This window comes from Chlorocebus sabaeus, chromosome 11 (assembly GCF_047675955.1).
Source record: "Chlorocebus sabaeus isolate Y175 chromosome 11, mChlSab1.0.hap1, whole genome shotgun sequence".
Lineage (NCBI taxonomy): Eukaryota > Metazoa > Chordata > Mammalia > Primates > Cercopithecidae > Chlorocebus > Chlorocebus sabaeus.
In genome coordinates, this window is record NC_132914.1 from 62,045,921 (window position 1) to 62,064,272 (window position 18,352).

The following is an 18,352-nucleotide window of genomic DNA, read 5'->3' on the forward strand; positions in this document are numbered from 1 at the left end:
ACAAAGGAGTCCATTAAGAAGGTAAGTCAAACATTGCCATTCCTCTGCTCAAAATCTCTGGTGGTTTCTCATCTCAGAGTAAAAACCAAAACTGAAGTCCATACCATTGCTTTCCAGGTATTACAGTAACACAGAAACAGTAACCCCTCTGTCTCTGTCATCTTTTCTTCTCTTCTTTTCTTTTTCTTTCTTTCTTTTTCTTTTTTTTTTTTTTTTGAGATAGCGTCTCACTCTGCCACCCAGGCTGGAGTGCAGAGGCACGATCTTGACTCACTGCATCAGTTACTTTTCCATCAAAATTCTTCCTACTACTCTGCTCTCCACTTGCCCACTTAGAAACACTGGCTTCTTGGCTTTTATTTAAACATGCCAAGCATACTTCTGCCTCAGGGCCTTTGCACATGCTGTTCTCCCACCTGGAAATGTTTTTCCCACAGATATCTGTATGGCCAGCTCTCTTACCTCCTATACATCTTTGCTCAAATGTGACTTCATTGAGACCTTCAGTAACCAGTCCATGTACAACATTCTTTATCTTTCTTCCACAATTTTTGTGAAAGTACTTATTACCTTCTAACATACTAGCTCCATTAGAATAAGCATTTGTGTTTGTTTTGTCCAGTGATGTATCCTTTGTGCTAAGATCAGTGTCTAGCAGATAGTATATGCTCAACAAATATTTGTTGGCTGAGTGAATGTTTTAACATATAAATGACTGATAAATTATTCATATTTCTTCTTTTATGAACTGCTTGTTCTGTCTTTTACTTATTTTTCTATTGGGTGTTCAACATTTTTATTGATTTGCATGAGCTCCCTATATTTTAAGTATATCAGTCCTGTGTCGTTTATATTGCAAACATTCCCCCAATTTTTTCCTTGTCTTTTAATATTGTATGTATGTGTGTGAATGTGTGTGTGTGTGTTTGAAATATTTAAATTTTTACATAATCAAATCCAGAAAACTTTTCCTCTGTAATACCATGTTATCTTTATTAGGACAAATTAGCAAAAGAAATATTTTACTTCTAAATATATTTAGTCAAAGGGTGAGTTGTGTTTGAAATTTTTTCTGCACTTATTACATCTGTGTTTCTATTATTTGTGGCAGTGGGTACTTAGCCGGAATATGATTTAAACTTTTTGATTGATAATCACATTTATATAGAATTGTTATTTTCATGATGATTTATCTGTTGAGCAAGAAAGGTTAAAACTGTAACTAAAGTCTCCCCTTTTTTTTTTTTTTTGAGACGGAGTCTCGCTCTGTCGCCCAGGCTGGAGTGCAGTGGCCGGATCTCAGCTCACTACAAGCTCCGCCTCCCGGGTTTGCGCCATTCTCCTGCCTCAGCCTCCCAAGTAGCTGGGACTACAGGTGCCCGCCACCTCGCCCGGCTAGATTTTTGTATTTTTAGTAGAGACGGGGTTTCACCGTGTTAGCCAGGATGGTCTCGATCTCCTGACCTCGTGATCCACCCGCCTCGGCCTCCCAAAGTGCTGGGATTACAGGCTTGAGCCACCGCGCCCGGCCAAGTCTCCCCTTTTATATTAAGGGAAATGATTTGATATACAGGATTATTAAAATTATAAAACATTTGTGTGTTTATAATACTTCACATCTTTTTTTTTTTTAATTATAGTTTAAGTTCTAGGGTACATGTGCACAACGTGCAGGTTTGTTACATATGTATACATGTGCCATGTTGGTGTGCTGCACCCATTAACTCGTCATTTACATTAGGTATATCTCCTAATGCTATCCCTTCCCCCACCCCCCACAATAGGACCCGGTGTGTGATGTTCCCCTTCCTGTGTCCAAGTGATCTCAATGTTCAGTTCTCACCTATGAGTGAGAACATGAGGTATTTGGTTTTCTGTTCTTGCGATAGTTTGCTGAGAATGATGGTTTCCAGCTGCATCTATGTCCCTACAAAGGACACGAACTTTGACATGGAGTCTTGCTCTGTTGCCCAGGCTGGAGTGCAGTGGTGTGATCTCGGCTCACTGCAAGCTCTGCCTCCCAGGTTCATGCCATTCTCCTGCCTCAGCCTCTGGAGTAGCTGGGACTACAGGCACCTGCTACCATGCCCGGCTAATTTTTTCTGGTTTTTTTTTGTATTTTTAGTAGAGACGGGGTTTCACTGTGTTAGCCGGGATGGTCTCGATCTCCTGACCTCGTGATCCGCCTGCCTCGGCCTCCCAAAGTGCTGGGATTACAGGCGTGAGCCACTGCGCCCTGCCCAAATAAAGTTTTAAATCGATTCCTCATTTAACGTAGAAACAAAAGCGTATTAGGCTATAAATGTAATCATTAGGATCTTATATCACTGAAATAGTAATGATGATACAGTCTACATACAAATTCAATTGTGTGTTTGATGATAAGTCCTTTCAAAACTGAACTTGGGCTGTGCATGGTGGCTCACACCTATAATCCCAGCACTTTAGGAAGCCAAGGCAGGCGGATTACCTGAGGTCAGGAGTTTGAGACCAGCCTGGCCAACATGGTGAAACCCTGTCTCTACCAAAAATACAAAACTTGGCTGGGTGTGGCGGTGCGCGCCTGTAATCCTAGCTACTCAGGAGGCTGAGGTGGGAGAATCGCTTGAACCCAGGAGGCAGAGGTTGCAGTGAGCTGAGATCATAGCACTGCACTCCAGCCTGGGCGACAGAGTGAGACTGCATCTCAAAAAAACAAAACGAAACTTGAACTTCGTTGCATACATTTAATTTTATTTATTCTACCCCCTTCCCTGAATTTGAAATGTTAAAAATGTCTGGTTGTTTAACATGACATTTTGAATTTTTACAGATACAATTTTCATGAACTAAATTTTAAATTCACAGTATTTTAATTTAAAATGCTACCAAGCTAGGCACGGTGGCTCACACCTGTAATCCCAGCCCTTTTGGAGGCCAAGGTGAGAGGATCACTTGAGCCCAGGAGTTCATCAAGACCAGCCTGGGCAACATAGTGAGATCTTGTCTCTACAAAAAAAACATATATATGTATATAAAAATTAGCCAGGCCTGGTGGCATATGCCTGTAGTCCCAGCTACTGGGGAGGCCGAGGTGGGAGAACTGCTTGAGCTTGGGAGGTCCAGGCTGCAGTGAGCCAACATGGCACCACTGTACTCCAGCAACGAAGTGAGACCCTGTCTCAAAAAAAAAAAAAAAAAGGTTACCAGAAAAATATACAAATATCATTACGCTGCTTTTAGGAAACAAAATCACAATTCTTTGTTCCTTCCTTCCTTTATTTATTTATTTATTGTGTTTTTTTTTTGAGGCAGAGTCTCCCTCTGTCACCTAGGATGGAGTGCAGTGGCATGATCTCGGCTCACTGCAACCTCTGCCTCCAGGGTTCAAGTGACTCTCCTACCTCAGCCTCCCGAATAGCTGGGACTACAGACATGTGCCACCATGCACGGCTAATTTTTTTATATTTTTAGTAGAGATGGGGTTTTACCATGTTGGTCAGGCTGGTCTTGAACTCCTGACCTCAAGTGATCCGCCGGCCTCGGCCTCCCAAAATGCTGGGGTTACAGTTGTGAGCCACCTCACTTGGCCCTTTCCTTTATTTATGTTTGTTTGTTTGTTTTTTGTTGCTTAAAAGCAGTGCTTCCATTTCATTATTTGATCATCGCTTTTTAAATTATTTTATTTATTTATTTTTTTAAGAGACAGACTCTTACTCTAGTACCCAGGCTAGAGTGCAGTGATAAGATCATAGTTCATTACAGCCTCAAACTTCTGGGCTCAAGTGATCCTCCCACCTAGCCTCCTGAGTAGCTGGGACCACTGGCATGTGACACCACATTGTCTAATTGTTTTTTGTTTTTTGTTTTTGTTTTTGTAGAGACAGGGTCTCATTTTGTTGCCCAGGTTGGTCTTGAACTCCTGGCTTCAAGCAATCCTCCCACCTCGGCCTTCCAAATTGCTGGGATTACAGGTGTAAACCACCGTGCCTGGCCTAATCATGCCTTTATTAAAAAATCATTTTTTTTAGAGAACAGGTCTCACTATGTTGGTCAGGCTGGACAGGAACTCCTGAGTTCAAGTGATCCTTATCCTCAGCTTCCCCCTGTACCCCACTCAATCATGTCTTTTTATTATAACTGATTCTGATGGTATGCTGACAGATATATAAATTAATCCAGTCCTTTGGAACTTAAAAATAATACAATGAAAAAAATCATTTTTGTGGTGTGGTGCATCATAAAGCTATTTATTTATTTATTTATTGAGATGAAGTTTTGCTCTTGTCGCCCAGGCTGGAGTGCAATGACGCCATCTCGGCTCATTGCAACCTACGCCCCTCCCGGTTCAAGCGATTCTCCAGCCTCAGCCTCCCGAGTAGGTGGGATTACAGGCGCGTGCTACCACGCCCAACTAATTTTTGTAGTTTTAGTAGAGGCGGGGTTTCACCACGTTGGCCAGGCTGGTTTCCAGCTGCTGACCTCAGGTGATCCACCCGCCTCGGCCTCCTACAGGCGTGAGTCACAGCCCCCGCCCAATGAAGCATTTTAATGCATTTTTCCTCAAAGTATTGATAAACTTCAACTTGTTTTGGGTAAAATTATTTTCCCCTTTCTACCCACAATAAAATGAGTAATTTAAGTCCTTAACCTACACATTATTCTTACATTGGTATATTTAATAAGAGCTGCGCTAATATTATATCTGAATAATGAAATAAGAGAAACCAAAAAAGAAAAATTTGTCATAAAGCCCTATTCTCCTACATTAGATTATGTGCATGGCACACACAGGGATCAGCTTAAACTGGGTGAAACTTACATGGAGTTAGAATTCCTGGCTTCCTATCATTCAGTGGCTGTGTCGCTAAGAAGACTTTAATGTTGTAGGACCTTTAAAATGGGCTGTAACTCAAAGGCCCTTCTTCTGGAGTTGTTGTGAACCACGTAGGGTAATATACTATTTTACAAGATGGATGTGTAAGCCCTGAAGGTGGAGCAGATTTGCAAGCCTTCTTTCAGCCTGGGGACAGTAGGATGACTCATGAGCCAATTCTTCTCTCCTTCCCGTCATTTCGGGTCCAACTCTTCCTCCTGTAGTCCACAAAAGAGCACGGCTGACCGGCTGACCGAGACCAAGCAGAGAACCCAGTAGGGGTTGTGACCACGTTCAGATCAGCAGAACGCAGAGCAGAACGGTCCGAGTACTGCCACCTACAGCCACTTTCCTCTCTTTAAGCCTCAGCTGCTGCTCTAGGTGTAAAACCGGCATAAAATAGTACTACATACCTTACAGAGTTGCTCGGAGGATTGAAGGAGATAATGTAAGAGAGTTTGGCTAGTTTGGCTATGCTGGACATTTTCTCTTTTCTAACGTCTCTCTTCCCCTCCTAATGAAACCTCCTCTTAAGCTCGCTAACCATAGCAGGGCTTGCAGCTTCAAAAGAACCTTTCAGTCAAGATCTTGAAATTAGTATGATTTGGGGCCGGGCGCGGTGGCTCAAGCCTGTAATCCCAGCACTTTGGGAGGCCGAGACGGGTGGATCACGAGGTCAGGAGATCGAGACCATCCTGGCTAACACGGTGAAACCCCGTCTCTACTAAGAAATACAAAAAACTAGCCGGGCGAGGTGGCGGGCGCCTATAGTCCCAGCTACTGGGGAGGCTGAGGCAGGAGAATGAATGGCGTGAACCCGGGAGGCGGAGCTTGCAGTGAGCTGAGATCCAGCCACTGCACTCCAGCCTGGGCGACAGAGCGAGACTCCGTCTCAAAAAAGAAAGAAAGAAAGAAAGAAAGAAAGAAAGAAAAAAAGAAAGAAATTAGTATGATTTAAATCAGTGCAGTAACACCAAGGTGTAAAAGACTGTTACCCACAGGTGGCTTTAAAAGAGGATTAGCTGACTGGAAGAATTTTAGAAAACATGAAAACTTTTTTTTTGTACGTGGATGAATAGAATTCCCTGATCTCCTTATCCCCACCACTTAAACCATGCCTGTGGGTGACCGTGGAAGGCTGATTGTGGCGGGGACATTTACGAAGCACATTTAATTAATAAGCACTCGATTGTTCTGTAACTATAGAACTAGTTCACCCTTCAGTTGCACTGAGTGCGCCTAAGATAACGATCTTATTTGGAAGTGAGCCCTCGCTAGAAAGAAGGGGAAAAGGATAAGACCGAAGCTCAAATGAATGACCAGAAAGGATGTTTTCATTCGAATAAACTCAACCCAGTTGTTGACCTCCGCACCCATCTCTGCCAACTTGAAATCCTCCAGGCGGGGCGAGCTGCTGGGGTTCAGGACGGCTGCAGGAAGCCGTGGGACGTGGGGGGCCTTCCCACAGGGCCGGGCAACCCCCACCCACCCCCACCCATCCCCACAGGACCCTGGGAAGGGGACTAGCAGGGTGTGGACAGCAGAGAAAGTTCCCCGCTCTTCCCCCGCCCTCTCCGAAACTCGAGCCAGCGAGGCTGGGGGCGGGCGGACGGCTCGCAGAGGAATTTGCAGTTTCCGGGAGGTTGAGGAAGCGACCCGAGCACAGCTCCACCAGATGCAGCCCTAGCGCCCGGCTTTCCGGGTTCCGCGACGCTGCCGGGAGAAACCCGCACTCCTGGAAGGGGCGGGCCGGGCCGGGCTCCCCCCACCTGCGGGCGGGCGAGGAGGGTCGGGCCCGCGCGGGGTGGGGCTCGGCCGGTCGCCCGTCCGGGGCGGAGCCCAGGGAGGCGGGGTCCAGGGCGCACCGGGGCCGAGCCGCGCCTGGAGCCGGGCGGGGAGGCGACGGGAGGGGCCGGGACGCCTGATTGAGCGGCGGCCGCAGCTGCAGCAGGACGGCCCGGGGCCGCGCGCCGGGAACCTCGCGGGGCTGGCGGGCGCCGCACCCCCTCCCTGGCCGCCTGCGCCCCGGGGAGGCCGCCCGGGCGCTACGGGACCGGCAGCATGAGCAGCGGCTACAGCAGCCTGGAGGAGGACGCCGAGGACTTCTTCTTCACCGCCAGGACCTCCTTCTTCAGGAGAGCGCCTCAGGGCAAGCCCCGCTCCGGCCAGCAAGTGAGTGGCGAGCGGCGGGCGCTGCAGTCTGCGTCCCGGAGCTCCAGGGAACCCGCCAGCCCGCACCCCCTGACTCCACGTGTCTCTGCGGGGCGCTCGGGGGATGCTCGCCGGGAAGGAGGAACGGGCCAAGAAGTGGCTTCTGCCTTTTCGGGTCCCGGGAACGTGCCTGGAGCTTGTGCATGTGGGCGAGAGAAGGCGGAGGAAGGGCGGGGAGGCTGAGGGCCGGCTTTTGCCTTCCGCGCCAGATGGCCTCTGCAGCTCCATCTCGGGCCGCCGCCTGCGGGGAGCAGTCCCGGAGCCAGCAAGCGTCCCCGGGCCTCTCCCCCATGTTTCCCCTTAGCGTCCCCGCTGGGTAGACGGTCGGGTTCGCGCGCCTGTCCTTCCTGTTAGTCTGCTCACTCATCTGTGGCCCCCGGAGTGGCTTGGGGTCAACGTGTAATAGCTAGGGGTGGCCAGGTGACCTGGCCTCCCCTCTTCCTGGCCCGGGCGCCGCGGTGGGGTGGGGGTCCAGGGGCACCGCGGGCCTCGCCACCGTAGGCGCTAACTAAATCTCGGTTGCGGGACTCAGGGTTGTGCGTTTCCTGTAACGCTAGGTTTTTTGGTGCCCAGATGTTTTGCAAACAAGCTCCGATGCTAAATACTAGCCAGCGACAGCTAACCTTTTGGCCGGTTTCTTCCTTTTTTGGACGCAGCACGCCGTGGGAAGCACGACTTGGGAAAAGATGGGAAGGGAACTTGTGCCAGTTTCTCCAGCCGTAGCCGTGTTTCTTAGGGAGGCCTTCCCGAAACGGGGCACGTCGGCTGGACTGAGGACCCCGGTGCTAGAACCCGCGGCCTCCTGGCACTGGGAGCCGCACCAGGGAGCCGGACCAACCCGCTCACATCAGATTACAGAAGATCGTAATGGAACAAATTTGTTGCTTTTAGAAAATAGGCGTTTGCCAGACATTTCTATTAATACCAGACTGAGACCTAGAGACTAGAAGCAAGAAGAATCGTTCAGGGGCCGGATGATAATTTTTTCTGGTGGGTGTGGGAGGGTGCAATCTGTCAGGGTGGTCTTGCCAGACCTCTTAAGTTTAGCCACTTTCTGAAGTAAAATTCTTTCTAAAATTCGGAAGTTCTAGTCTTTTCAGGCTCTTAAGTCTCAAACCAGGAGGAGGAGAGGAGACGGTGAAGGGTAAGCTGAAGTCAAGTGCCCTTATTCAGTAACCGCAGTTAATCTCCAGTCAAGTCCCAGTGCCATAGTTGTCCGTCTTGTATTGTTTCTAAGACTTCAGGCCCCACTATTTACGAGTCACTTTGAGTGGGATCTCTTTTCCGCAGAGTGTGTTCTAAAAGCATGAGATTTTGCTGTGAAGTTTGGAAGTTGGAAATGCCCTCCCCTCCCTACGCCTATCCTCCCTGGGTTATAGAAAAATTGCATTTGCTTATGCTTTTTCCATTTTGCTTTTCTCTTTCTTGGCTCTCTCTTCCCCTTGTCCATTTTGCATTTTCTCCTTTCGTTTATGTTGCTTTCATCACTTGACATGAAAAGGAACTCATACTAGTTTGAAGTTTATTCCAGAGGTGTCTGCTAATCTGAAAACTAGCTGGTTCTTGGATTCTCCAGGGGTGAGATGCCACAAGGGCCAAAGTATTCAGATTGGAATTGTATGACAGTCCTTTAGTGCTTTAAAGAGTAAAGACATCAGATTTCTTTTCCAGGTTTATATGCACTTAGCATTTTTTTTTTTTTTTTTTTTTTTTTGAGGTGGAGTCTCACTGTGTTACCCAGGCTGGAGTGCAGTCGTGTGATCTCAGCTCACTGCAACCTCTGCTTCCCTGGTGCAAGCGATTTCCTTGCCTCAGCCTCCCAAGTAGCTGAGATTACAGGCATGCACCACCACATCTGGCTAATTTTTGTATTTTTAGTAGAGATGGGATTTCACCATGTTGGCCAGGCTGGTCTCCAACTCCTGGCCTCAGGTAATCTGCTGGCCTTGGCCTCCCAAAGTGCAGGGATTACAGGTGTGAGCCACCACCCCGGCGCATTTATTGTTTCTATGTTGTATGCATTAATTTATGTAATATTCATCTAGCATATATACTCAGGGTAGTAGTATTTAGCATTTAGAATTAGTCTAACGTTAATATGTATTTTGAAATAATGTGTTGGAAATCAGGACAGGAAAACATAGTTCCGTGCTTGAAGAGCTTCATATGTGTATCTGAAGTTTTATTGCCTGCATATTTTTCCCTTCTAACATCAGACATGTAAGGTGCTGAGTTGTAGGAGTTATTTGCCAGGCGAAGTGTTCTAAACTGAATTTTAGTGGGTGTTGTGGTTTATTTAAAGAGGTGATACGAATGTTTTAAAATTCCTGGTAAGATTGGTGAATTAGGGAAGTAAAACATCATAAATTTAAAGCAAAGCACTCTTAATGTAGAACGTTTCTTTTCTCTCAGGTTAGATAAGCTTTTTTCTTCATTTTCATGCTGATGATTATAAGAATAAGATAAGCACTTCTGACATACAGCATAGTAGGGAAATTTATCCTTTCTCTAGAGAGATGGAAAGAGAAGTGTTGCTAGAAGGATCTATTAGAGATACAGTGATTTTTTTTGGATGTTGTACCACCTGGTGGAAAAGTGAGAAAAATTAGGTTTCTAGAATTCTTGAAAATATGCAGAGAAAACAAGATGTTTGTGGTAAATGCAGAGTGGGGAGAAAGGGGTGAGGGAGCAGGTGGACTAGAAATTTCTTTCTTCTCTTGCCAGGCAAGGGAACATAGCCTAATTTCTTTCTATCCCCAACAGTAACAAAACCTTATAGATATAAAGAAAATATTATCATTTTTTTCCCTTATTTTAAACCCCATTCTTAACAACAACAACAACAACAACAACAAAATGGAAAAGGGTTAAAAACCTGTCTAGGCCAGGTGTGATAGCTCATACCTGTAATCCCAGCACTTTGGGAGGCTGAGATGGGAGGATTGCTTGAGCCCAGGAGTTCGAGAACAGCCTGGACAACATGGCAAAACCCCGTCTCTACAAAAAAAGGCAAAAATTAGCCAGGCATGGTGGCACCCGCCTGTAGTCCCAGCTGCTTGGCAGACTGAGGTGGGAGTATTGCTTAAGGCCGGGAGGCAGAGGTTGCAGTGAGCTGTGATTGCATCACTGCACTCCAGCCTGGGCAACAGAGCGAGACCCTGTCTCAAAAACAAAACTGTCTAAAAGATATAAAGGGAATGAACATAAAACTTTTTGTGGCAGTTTGAATGTCATGTTTATTTTATCCCCAGGGTCTGGATCAGTACCTGATATACAGTAGTTGCTCAGTGAATGCAAGCTGAATGAATGAATGTTTTTCTGATTTGATAATAACTGGATTTTTTTTATTTTTTGAGACGGAGTTTTGCTCTTGTTGCCCAGGCTGGAGGGCAATGACGCGGTCTCGGCTTACTGCAACCTCTGCCTCCCAGGTGCAAACGATTCTCCTGCCTCAGCCTCCCAAGTAGCTGGGATTACAGGCGCCTGCCACCATGCCCAGCTGAATTTTGTAGTAGAGACGGGGTCTCACCGTGTTGGCCAGGCTGGTCTTGAACTCCTGACCGCAGGTGATCCACCCACCTCGGCCTCCCCAAGTGCTGGGATTACAGGTGTGAGCCACTGCGCCTGGCCCCTGATCTTTACCATTTTCAAATGTACTCTATCTTATGGTTCTCCCCAAAACTGTATGAAACATTAACTTAATGAAAGGGGGAGGTATTATTTAGTGATTGTGTAAGGCCCACACCTAGATAGCAAGAAGGCTGGAACTCAGGTTTTCTGACTCAAATTACACTCTCCATTTTGTTGCTTTTTAGCTATAAAAATAATTTTATGGCCCCATATTCCCTTTGCAAATAAGGACACCTAAAATTTAAGAGTTTCTTAAAAATTTTTTTTTTTTTTTTTTTTTTTTTGAGATAGATTCTCACTATGTCACCCAGACTGGAGTGCAGTGGCGGGATCTTGGCTCACTGCAGCCTCTGCCTCCCAGGATCAGATGATTCTCATACCTCAGCCTCCTGAGTAGCTGGGATTACAGGCATCTGCTGCCAGGCCTGGCTTTTTTTTTTTTTTGTATTTTAGTCGAGACAGGGTTTTGCCATGTTGGCCAGGCTGGTCTTGAACTTCTGACCTTAAGTGATCTGTCCTCCTTGGCCTCCCAAAGTGCTGGGATTACAGGCATGAGCCACCGTGCCTGGCCGTTTCTTAAAATTTCAACTCCCTGACGTGCACATATTGTCATGACAGTGTTTATAATTTGTATTTGTGGATTCCTTGTGTTTCAAAGGATCCACCTAATCATTGTTTTCAGCAGAATCAAAAATGTGGACAGTTCTGTAATTTATTATTTGCCTTCTTGATTTCCTACCAAAATCAAACTGCCTGTAAATAGAGGACACATTCAAATTTCCAAAGAGTAGAAATGGTCTAAGATTATAATCTGTTGGAGTGTGTCTTACCTCTTAGCTAAGCTCCCTCTCCTGAGCCTTTGGTAGTTCATGGGAATAAGGAAATGAGACAGTTTGCTTTAGAAGTAGGATAGTCAAGAAGTCTTGAGAAACGTGAAATTGTCTTCTGAACAACCCACACTTAAAAAACATTGTGCTAAAGAATTTTTCAGTAAGTAAGCCTATGAGACTCCACATAGCAGGCCTCATCTTCACCCTTTTGGTTTTCTCTTTTTTATTCAAATACTTTTGTGCCTCAGTTATTTGGTTGTGTCTTACTGCTAGAATCAATAGTAATGAGCTGCACTCTTTTATTAGTGTTTCCATTAGAAGTTTCAGAGCTAGATCACTGGGGTAAAAGGATAGTGGTTTATGACATTATAGGTATTTTGACTATACTAGCCGTTTTTTTGTTGTTGTTTTTTTTTGAGATGGAGCTTTGCTCTTGTCGTCCAGGCTGGAGTGCAGTGGTGTAATCTCGGCTCTCTGCACCCTGTGCCTCCTGGGTTCAAGTGATTCTCCTGCCTCAGCCTCCCGAGTAGCTGGGATTACAGGTGCCCATCACAATGCCTAGCTAATTTTTTGTATTTTTAGTAGAGACAGGCTTTTGCCATGTTGGGCAAGCTGGTCTTGAACTCCCGACCTCAGGTGATCCACCCACCTCGGCCTCCCAAAGTGCTAGGATTACAGACGTGAGCCACTGCTCCTGTCCTATACTAGCTTTTTAAATGCTAATTTTTAATTCCTGTATTATGGGGCATAAACATTTTCACTAGACATTTTGCCTAGCGCAAGGTGATTTACACATCTTGTCTGCATGTCTGATGTGTTCTGTTCTTACACGATATTAATCCATTGGAATTTTGTGTTTGTGTGAGCAAGATTCACAAAGCCATATTCCTTTAAATGAATTTCAAAAGAAAATTAGTTTCCAGTCTTATAAAGCCTCATATTTGAGCAATATACTCCTTATCCCATTTCTTCTTCTGGCTAACTCACAAGATTTGGAATTATTTGGAAAGCAGTGACACAAAACATTTTTGAAAAGAAAGGCTAAAAATATCCAATAATGTGGTTTTTCTTTTTAGACTTCCTTTGGCAGTCAGTGCCTGTCATACTGTTAACATTCTTTTTCTGGGAGAAAAAAAAGACTGAGGCTGACCAAATGCTTTCTAGTGTGGCCTGATTACCAGCTCTTAGCCCTGGGCATTAGCCCTTGCATTTTCCACCCCAAGTCTCCAAGCAGAAGTAGCTGTCTTTAAATAAAGGCCCCACTTTGAAACATGCATTTCACTCCTAATTTGGCCAAAAGCCATTGGCTAGCAGTCCCTCTTCAGAGGGGATGGTGAAAAGACAGTAGGATATATGATACATGCATGCAAAGGAGCTTCTTCTCTTCTATATGACAAGTCTTGGCTAACTTAGCCTCTTTATATCTTCCTCTCTTTGAAGAGCTACACACATTTGCCTTGTAGGAAGTTTTTATTCTCATGGCAAGCAGGCATTACCTCTATTACAAGGCCCCCGCTTATTGTTCACCCTGTGATGTAATAACTTTTAGGACTCTAACCATATTAGCCTTCTCTTTAATTCCTTTCAGGCCCCATCCCCATCTTGGAACCATGGCCAGGAGTTGCCGCCCTCCATTCTCCTTAACATGTCTACTCAAAAAAGTCTTAAAGCCCTCTGTTCTTTCCCTTCATAGCAAAAATTACAATTTGTCATTATATTTTGTTTAATGAGGACTGAGATTAGCATTTTTTACCTACTACATAAAATAAATGCTTAGCAGTTAAGGTGCTTGAACAAATGAAAGCCTGCTCATTTTGGATGGATGTCCCAGTATTTGGTACTGTTAGTTTTCCTTTATACACGAATGTACACAGTGTCTCCCCCTTTCCAAACTAGACCATAAGCCTTCACAGTATCTTAGTGGTAGTAGTGATTTAAAATGGTATGGTGTTGGTGATATCTGTGATTACTGGTTAGGCATAATTCACTTTATATACTTTCCCCTTGTTTTAAGAAAACTCATCATGTATTTGTTAATCTATTTAGTTGACAATGTATTGAGTGCCTTCTATGTGCCAGATACAGTTCTAGGCTCCGGGGTTAGGGCGGTGAACAATACACAGTCCCTAGCCTCTTTTGGCAATGTTTTTAAAAAGCTTACCCAATAGGCAAATGAAAGTATCTCTCTAATTTTTCCCTAAAGAGCTTGCTCCTTTAGTGTATTTGAGGAAACTTTGAAATGTAGTTTTTCAGGAACACACCTATTTTGTAGTGCGGTAAAGCTATACATTGATTGGTTGATTGATTGATTGAGACGGAGTCTTGCTCTGCCGCTCAGGCTGGAGTGCGATGGTGCGATCTCTACTGACCGCAACCTCTGCCTCCTGGGTTCAAGTGATTCCCCTGCCTCAGCCTCCCCAGTAGCTGAGATTACAGGCGCGCGCCACCACGTGCAGCTAATTTTTTGTATTTTTAGTAGAGATGGGGTTTCACCATGTTGGCCAGGCTGGTCTTGAACTCCTGACCTTGTGATCCACCCGCCTTGGCCTCCCAAAGTGTTGGGATTACAGGAAAGAGCTACTGCGCCCGGCCCTATACATCTATTTAGATGGGAATGTTGACGTGGAAGTGTATCCCTTCCTGTTTTACATCCCTGTGTAAAACAATCGCATTTCCTTTTTGATGACTGTCTTCCAACAGAAACATAATCATCTTCAAGGTTAGAAAATGTTTTTTTTAAGTAACTTCAACCAGAGTTAACCGAACTGGTTAATTCACCAAAATGTTAACCAAAATTAACCAAAGAAATCAACCAAATTTGGTTTATTTTCCAGCTCTTTTTTTTTTACTTTTCTTTTTTCGTTTTTAAAGAGATGGGATCATTCTATGTTGCCCAAGCTAAACTGCAGTTGTTATTCACAGGCATGGTAATAGTGCCCTATAGCCTCGAACTCCTGGGCCCACATGATCCTCCTGCCTCAGCCTCCTGAGTATCCCTGGTTTTTCTTTTTCTTTTTCTTTTTCTTTTTTTTTGAGACGGAGTCTCGCTCTGTCGCCCAGGATGGAGTGCAGTGGCCGGATCTCGGCTCACTGCAAGCTCCGCCTCCCGGGTTCACGCCATTCTCCTGCCTCAGCCTCCCGAGTAGCTGGGACTACAGGCGCCCGCCACCTCGCCTGTCTAGTTTTTTGTATTTTTTAGTGGAGATGGGGTTTCACCGTGTTAGCCAGGATGGTCTCGATCTCCTGACCTCGTGATCCACCCGTCTTGGCCTCCCAAAGTGCTGGGATTACAGGCTTGAGCCACCGCTCCCGGCCCCTGGTTTTTCTTAATAGTTTAAACAGATAGTTCTGGTTTGGTTATCAGTAGTGTTGTTAAATAACTTTTGTTTGCTTAATGTTTTTGTTTTTTTTTTTGAGATGAGTCTCGCTCTGTCGCCCAGGCTGGAGTGCAGTGGCCGGATCTCGGCTCACTGCAACCTCCGCCTCCTGGGTTCAAGCAATTCTCCTGCCTCAGCTAGGATTACAGGGGCATGCCACCATCCCCAGCTAATTTTTGTATTTTTTAAGTAGGGACAGGGTTTTACCACGTTGGCCAGACTGGTCTCAAACTCCTGACCTCATGATTCTCCCGCCTCGGCCTCCCAAAGTGCTGGGATTACAGGTGTCAGCCACCGTGCCTGGCCCTTTTTTTTTTTTTTTTTTTTTAAATGGAGAGGGCCAGATAATGCTCTAGGAAGGATGTCAGAACCCATAAAAAATGATGAGTGTTTGAAATATATGTAAAAACCTATGTAACAAATCAGAAAATATATTCTGAGATAGAAGTGACCATTCTAAAACTGTGCTGTACAATACAGTAGTCACTAGCCACATGTAGTTTTTGAGCACTCAAGAGGTGGCTAGTCTGAATTGAGATTGCTGTGAAACATACACTGGATTTTGAAGACTAGAAAGAAGTAATGTAAAATATATTATCATAATTGAAAAATTGCAATTACATGTTGAAATGATAATATTTGATAATATTTGAGTTAAGTAAGTTCAATGTTACTTATTTTTTGCATGGCTACTGGAAAACTGAAAATGATGCATGTGGCTCGCATTATATTTTTGTTGAACAATGCTGTTTGCTAAAGCAGAGCTGGCAGCCCTTGCCGGAGGTTTGAATCTCCATTGTTTTGGTGGCTGCAGATGGATAGATGTGGGGGTACCAGCCTGGTGTGCTGGAAAGGTTTTTCTTTGTGAAGGGGAACTTGCCCTTTACTGTTGGGGATAGTTTCTTCTCAGCCTATCCAGGGACACACATACCAGCATTTTGGGGTTGTGAAACTTTTGTGTGGGGAACTTCCCCCTTTTTTTTCCACATGAGCTAATAAGATAAAACTGACCTAATGACATTCTCAGTACAACTCTGCCTTCAGTTTACAGAGAGAAGAGGGCTTATGTTTCATAGAGTATTAAAGCAGCAAGCTTAATATTTTGCATTTTATGAACTGTAATTGCTAACTGCTGCTACATGATTCAGTCAGCTAAGAATAATTTACTAATTATATATTGCAGCACTCAGTTCTTTTTCCAGATGCTAAACAAAGTGAGATAATTAGAGGAGGAAAAAGGGTGAGTTTGGGAATTAGAGACCAGAAGGATAGATTTGGAAGATCTTGGAGTTAACAGACTTAGAATATAATCAGCAAAGGGTTCACTTAAAATTAGTGCAGGTTGACAGGGGTGGTGGCTCACGCTTGTAATCCTAGCACATTGGGAGGCCAAGGTGAGTGGATCACGAGGTCAGGAGTTCAAGACCAGCCTGGCCAATATAGTGAAACCCCATTTCTACTAAAAATACAAAAATTAGGCGGGCATGGTGGCGCATGCCTGTACTCCCAGCTACTCAGGAGGCTGACGCAGGAGAATCGCTTGAACCTGGGAGGTAGAGGTTGTGGTGAGCCCAGATTGCGCCACTGCACTCCAGCTTCGGCCACAGAGTGAGACTTCATATCAAAAAACAAACAAACAAAAAAAAGAAATTAGTGTAGGTTGACCGTGTGTGTGTGTGTGTGTGTGTGTGTAGTTTTCTAAATTCATTTTCCAAGTATTGAATATTCACAGTGATGCTAGACTTAAGTGCTAGAGATTCGGTGGTGAACAAAACAGATTGAAACCTGCCTTTATGGGGGGCCTATATAGGTTCGTCTGAATTTGACTAGTCTAGATACGTCTTATAAGTGAATTTGTACAGTAATTGTCTTTTTGTGACTGACTTAGTTTACTTAGCTTGATGTCCTCAAGATTTATTCATGTTGGAGTATGTGTCAGAATTTCCTTCCTTTTAAAGGCCGAATAATATATCCATTGTATGTATGTATCACTTTTTGTTGATCCATTCATCCTTCCATAGACATTTGGATTGCTTCCACCTTTTGGCTTTTGTGAATAATGCTGCTATGAACATGAGTGTACAAATATCTCTTAAAGACCCTTAAAACTTTTTGCGATATATACCCATAAGTAACAATTGCTCTAGAATCATATGGTAATTCTGTTTTTAATTTTTTGAGGGATACTATACTGACAAATTTGAGTCCTTATTTAAACCCAGGATTATGGAATACTGCTGCTTAATTTCAACTGTCATTTGGTTGTCTACATTGTATTTTATTGAATTGGCATTATTCCCCAAATATTGGAAAATGTGGAGGTTTCTAATTTTTGCTACTGTAAATAGCACTAATAAATACCTTGAACATGAAACCTTTTCCGTTACGGATTAATTTTATAGGATAGTTGTACAAAAATGGAATTTTACTGATTATGAGGGTGTGACTTTTTTTTTTTTTTTTTTTTTTTTGAGACGGAGTTTCGCTCTGCCGCTCAGGCTGGAGTGCAGTGGCCGGATCTCAGCTCACTGCAAGCTCCGCCTCCCGGGTTCACGCCATTCTCCTGCCTCAGCCTCCCGAGTAGCTGGGACTACAAGCGCCCGCCACCTCGCCTGGCTAGTTTTTTGTATTTTTTAGTAGAGACAGGGTTTCACTGTGTCAGCCAGGATGGTCTCGATCTCCTGACCTCGTGATCCACCCGTCTCGGCCTCCCAAAGTGCTGGGATTACAGGCTTGAGCCACCGCGCCCGGCCTTTGGGTGTGACTTTTTATGACTAGTTATATATCGCCAATTTTTGTCTATTTTTAAGTTTCATTACATCCTTACCTCCATTGGATATAGTCATTAAAACAGAGAGAGAAAACTTCAATAACTAAAGGCACCTTATTGCTATTTAATTTGCCATCCTTTATTATTTTTTAAATTATTTATTATTATTTTTTGAGATGGAGTTTTGCTCGCCACCCAGGCTGGAATGTATGGCACGATCTTGGCTCACTACAACCTCTGCCTCCGCCTCACTGCAACAGGAGAACCAAGCGATTCTCCTGCCTCAGCCTCCCGAGTAGCTGGGATTACAAGTGCCCGCCACTATGCCCTGCTAATTTTTGTATTTTTAATAGAGATGGTATTTCACCATGTTGGCCAGGCTGGTCTCAAACTCCTGACCTCAGGTGATCCACCCTCCTCGGCCTCCCGAAGGGCTGAGATTACAGGCATGAGGCACTGCACCCGGTGCATTCCTTTAATTAACTGTGAATTTAATACTTTTTTAATATTTCTGAGTAAATCTCCCCTGTGTGAGAATTGTCCATGCATGACCTTTGCCCATTTGTCTATTAGGTAGGCAAAATCTTGAGAGAGCACTGCTCGAGTCTGTGCATTTTTAGCTGGGTAGTTGGTTCTCCTTTTTTGAGGTCAGCTGAACTTCAGGGTTTTTTTTTACTTA

At 44.6% G+C, this 18,352-nt stretch overlaps 1 protein-coding gene across 1 annotated transcript in view; it reads left to right on the forward strand.

Annotated features, from left to right (window-relative positions):
* Positions 1-6,749: 6,749 nt before the first annotated feature.
* Positions 6,750-18,352, forward strand: part of RASSF3 (Ras association domain family member 3) — an 86,032-nt gene continuing 74,429 nt past the window's right edge. Inside the window, exon 1 of the mRNA XM_008003900.3 lies at positions 6,750-7,027. Within this exon, the coding sequence (XP_008002091.1) occupies positions 6,917-7,027 (111 nt within the window). The 5' untranslated portion in view covers positions 6,750-6,916. The remainder of the gene's footprint in view (positions 7,028-18,352) is intronic.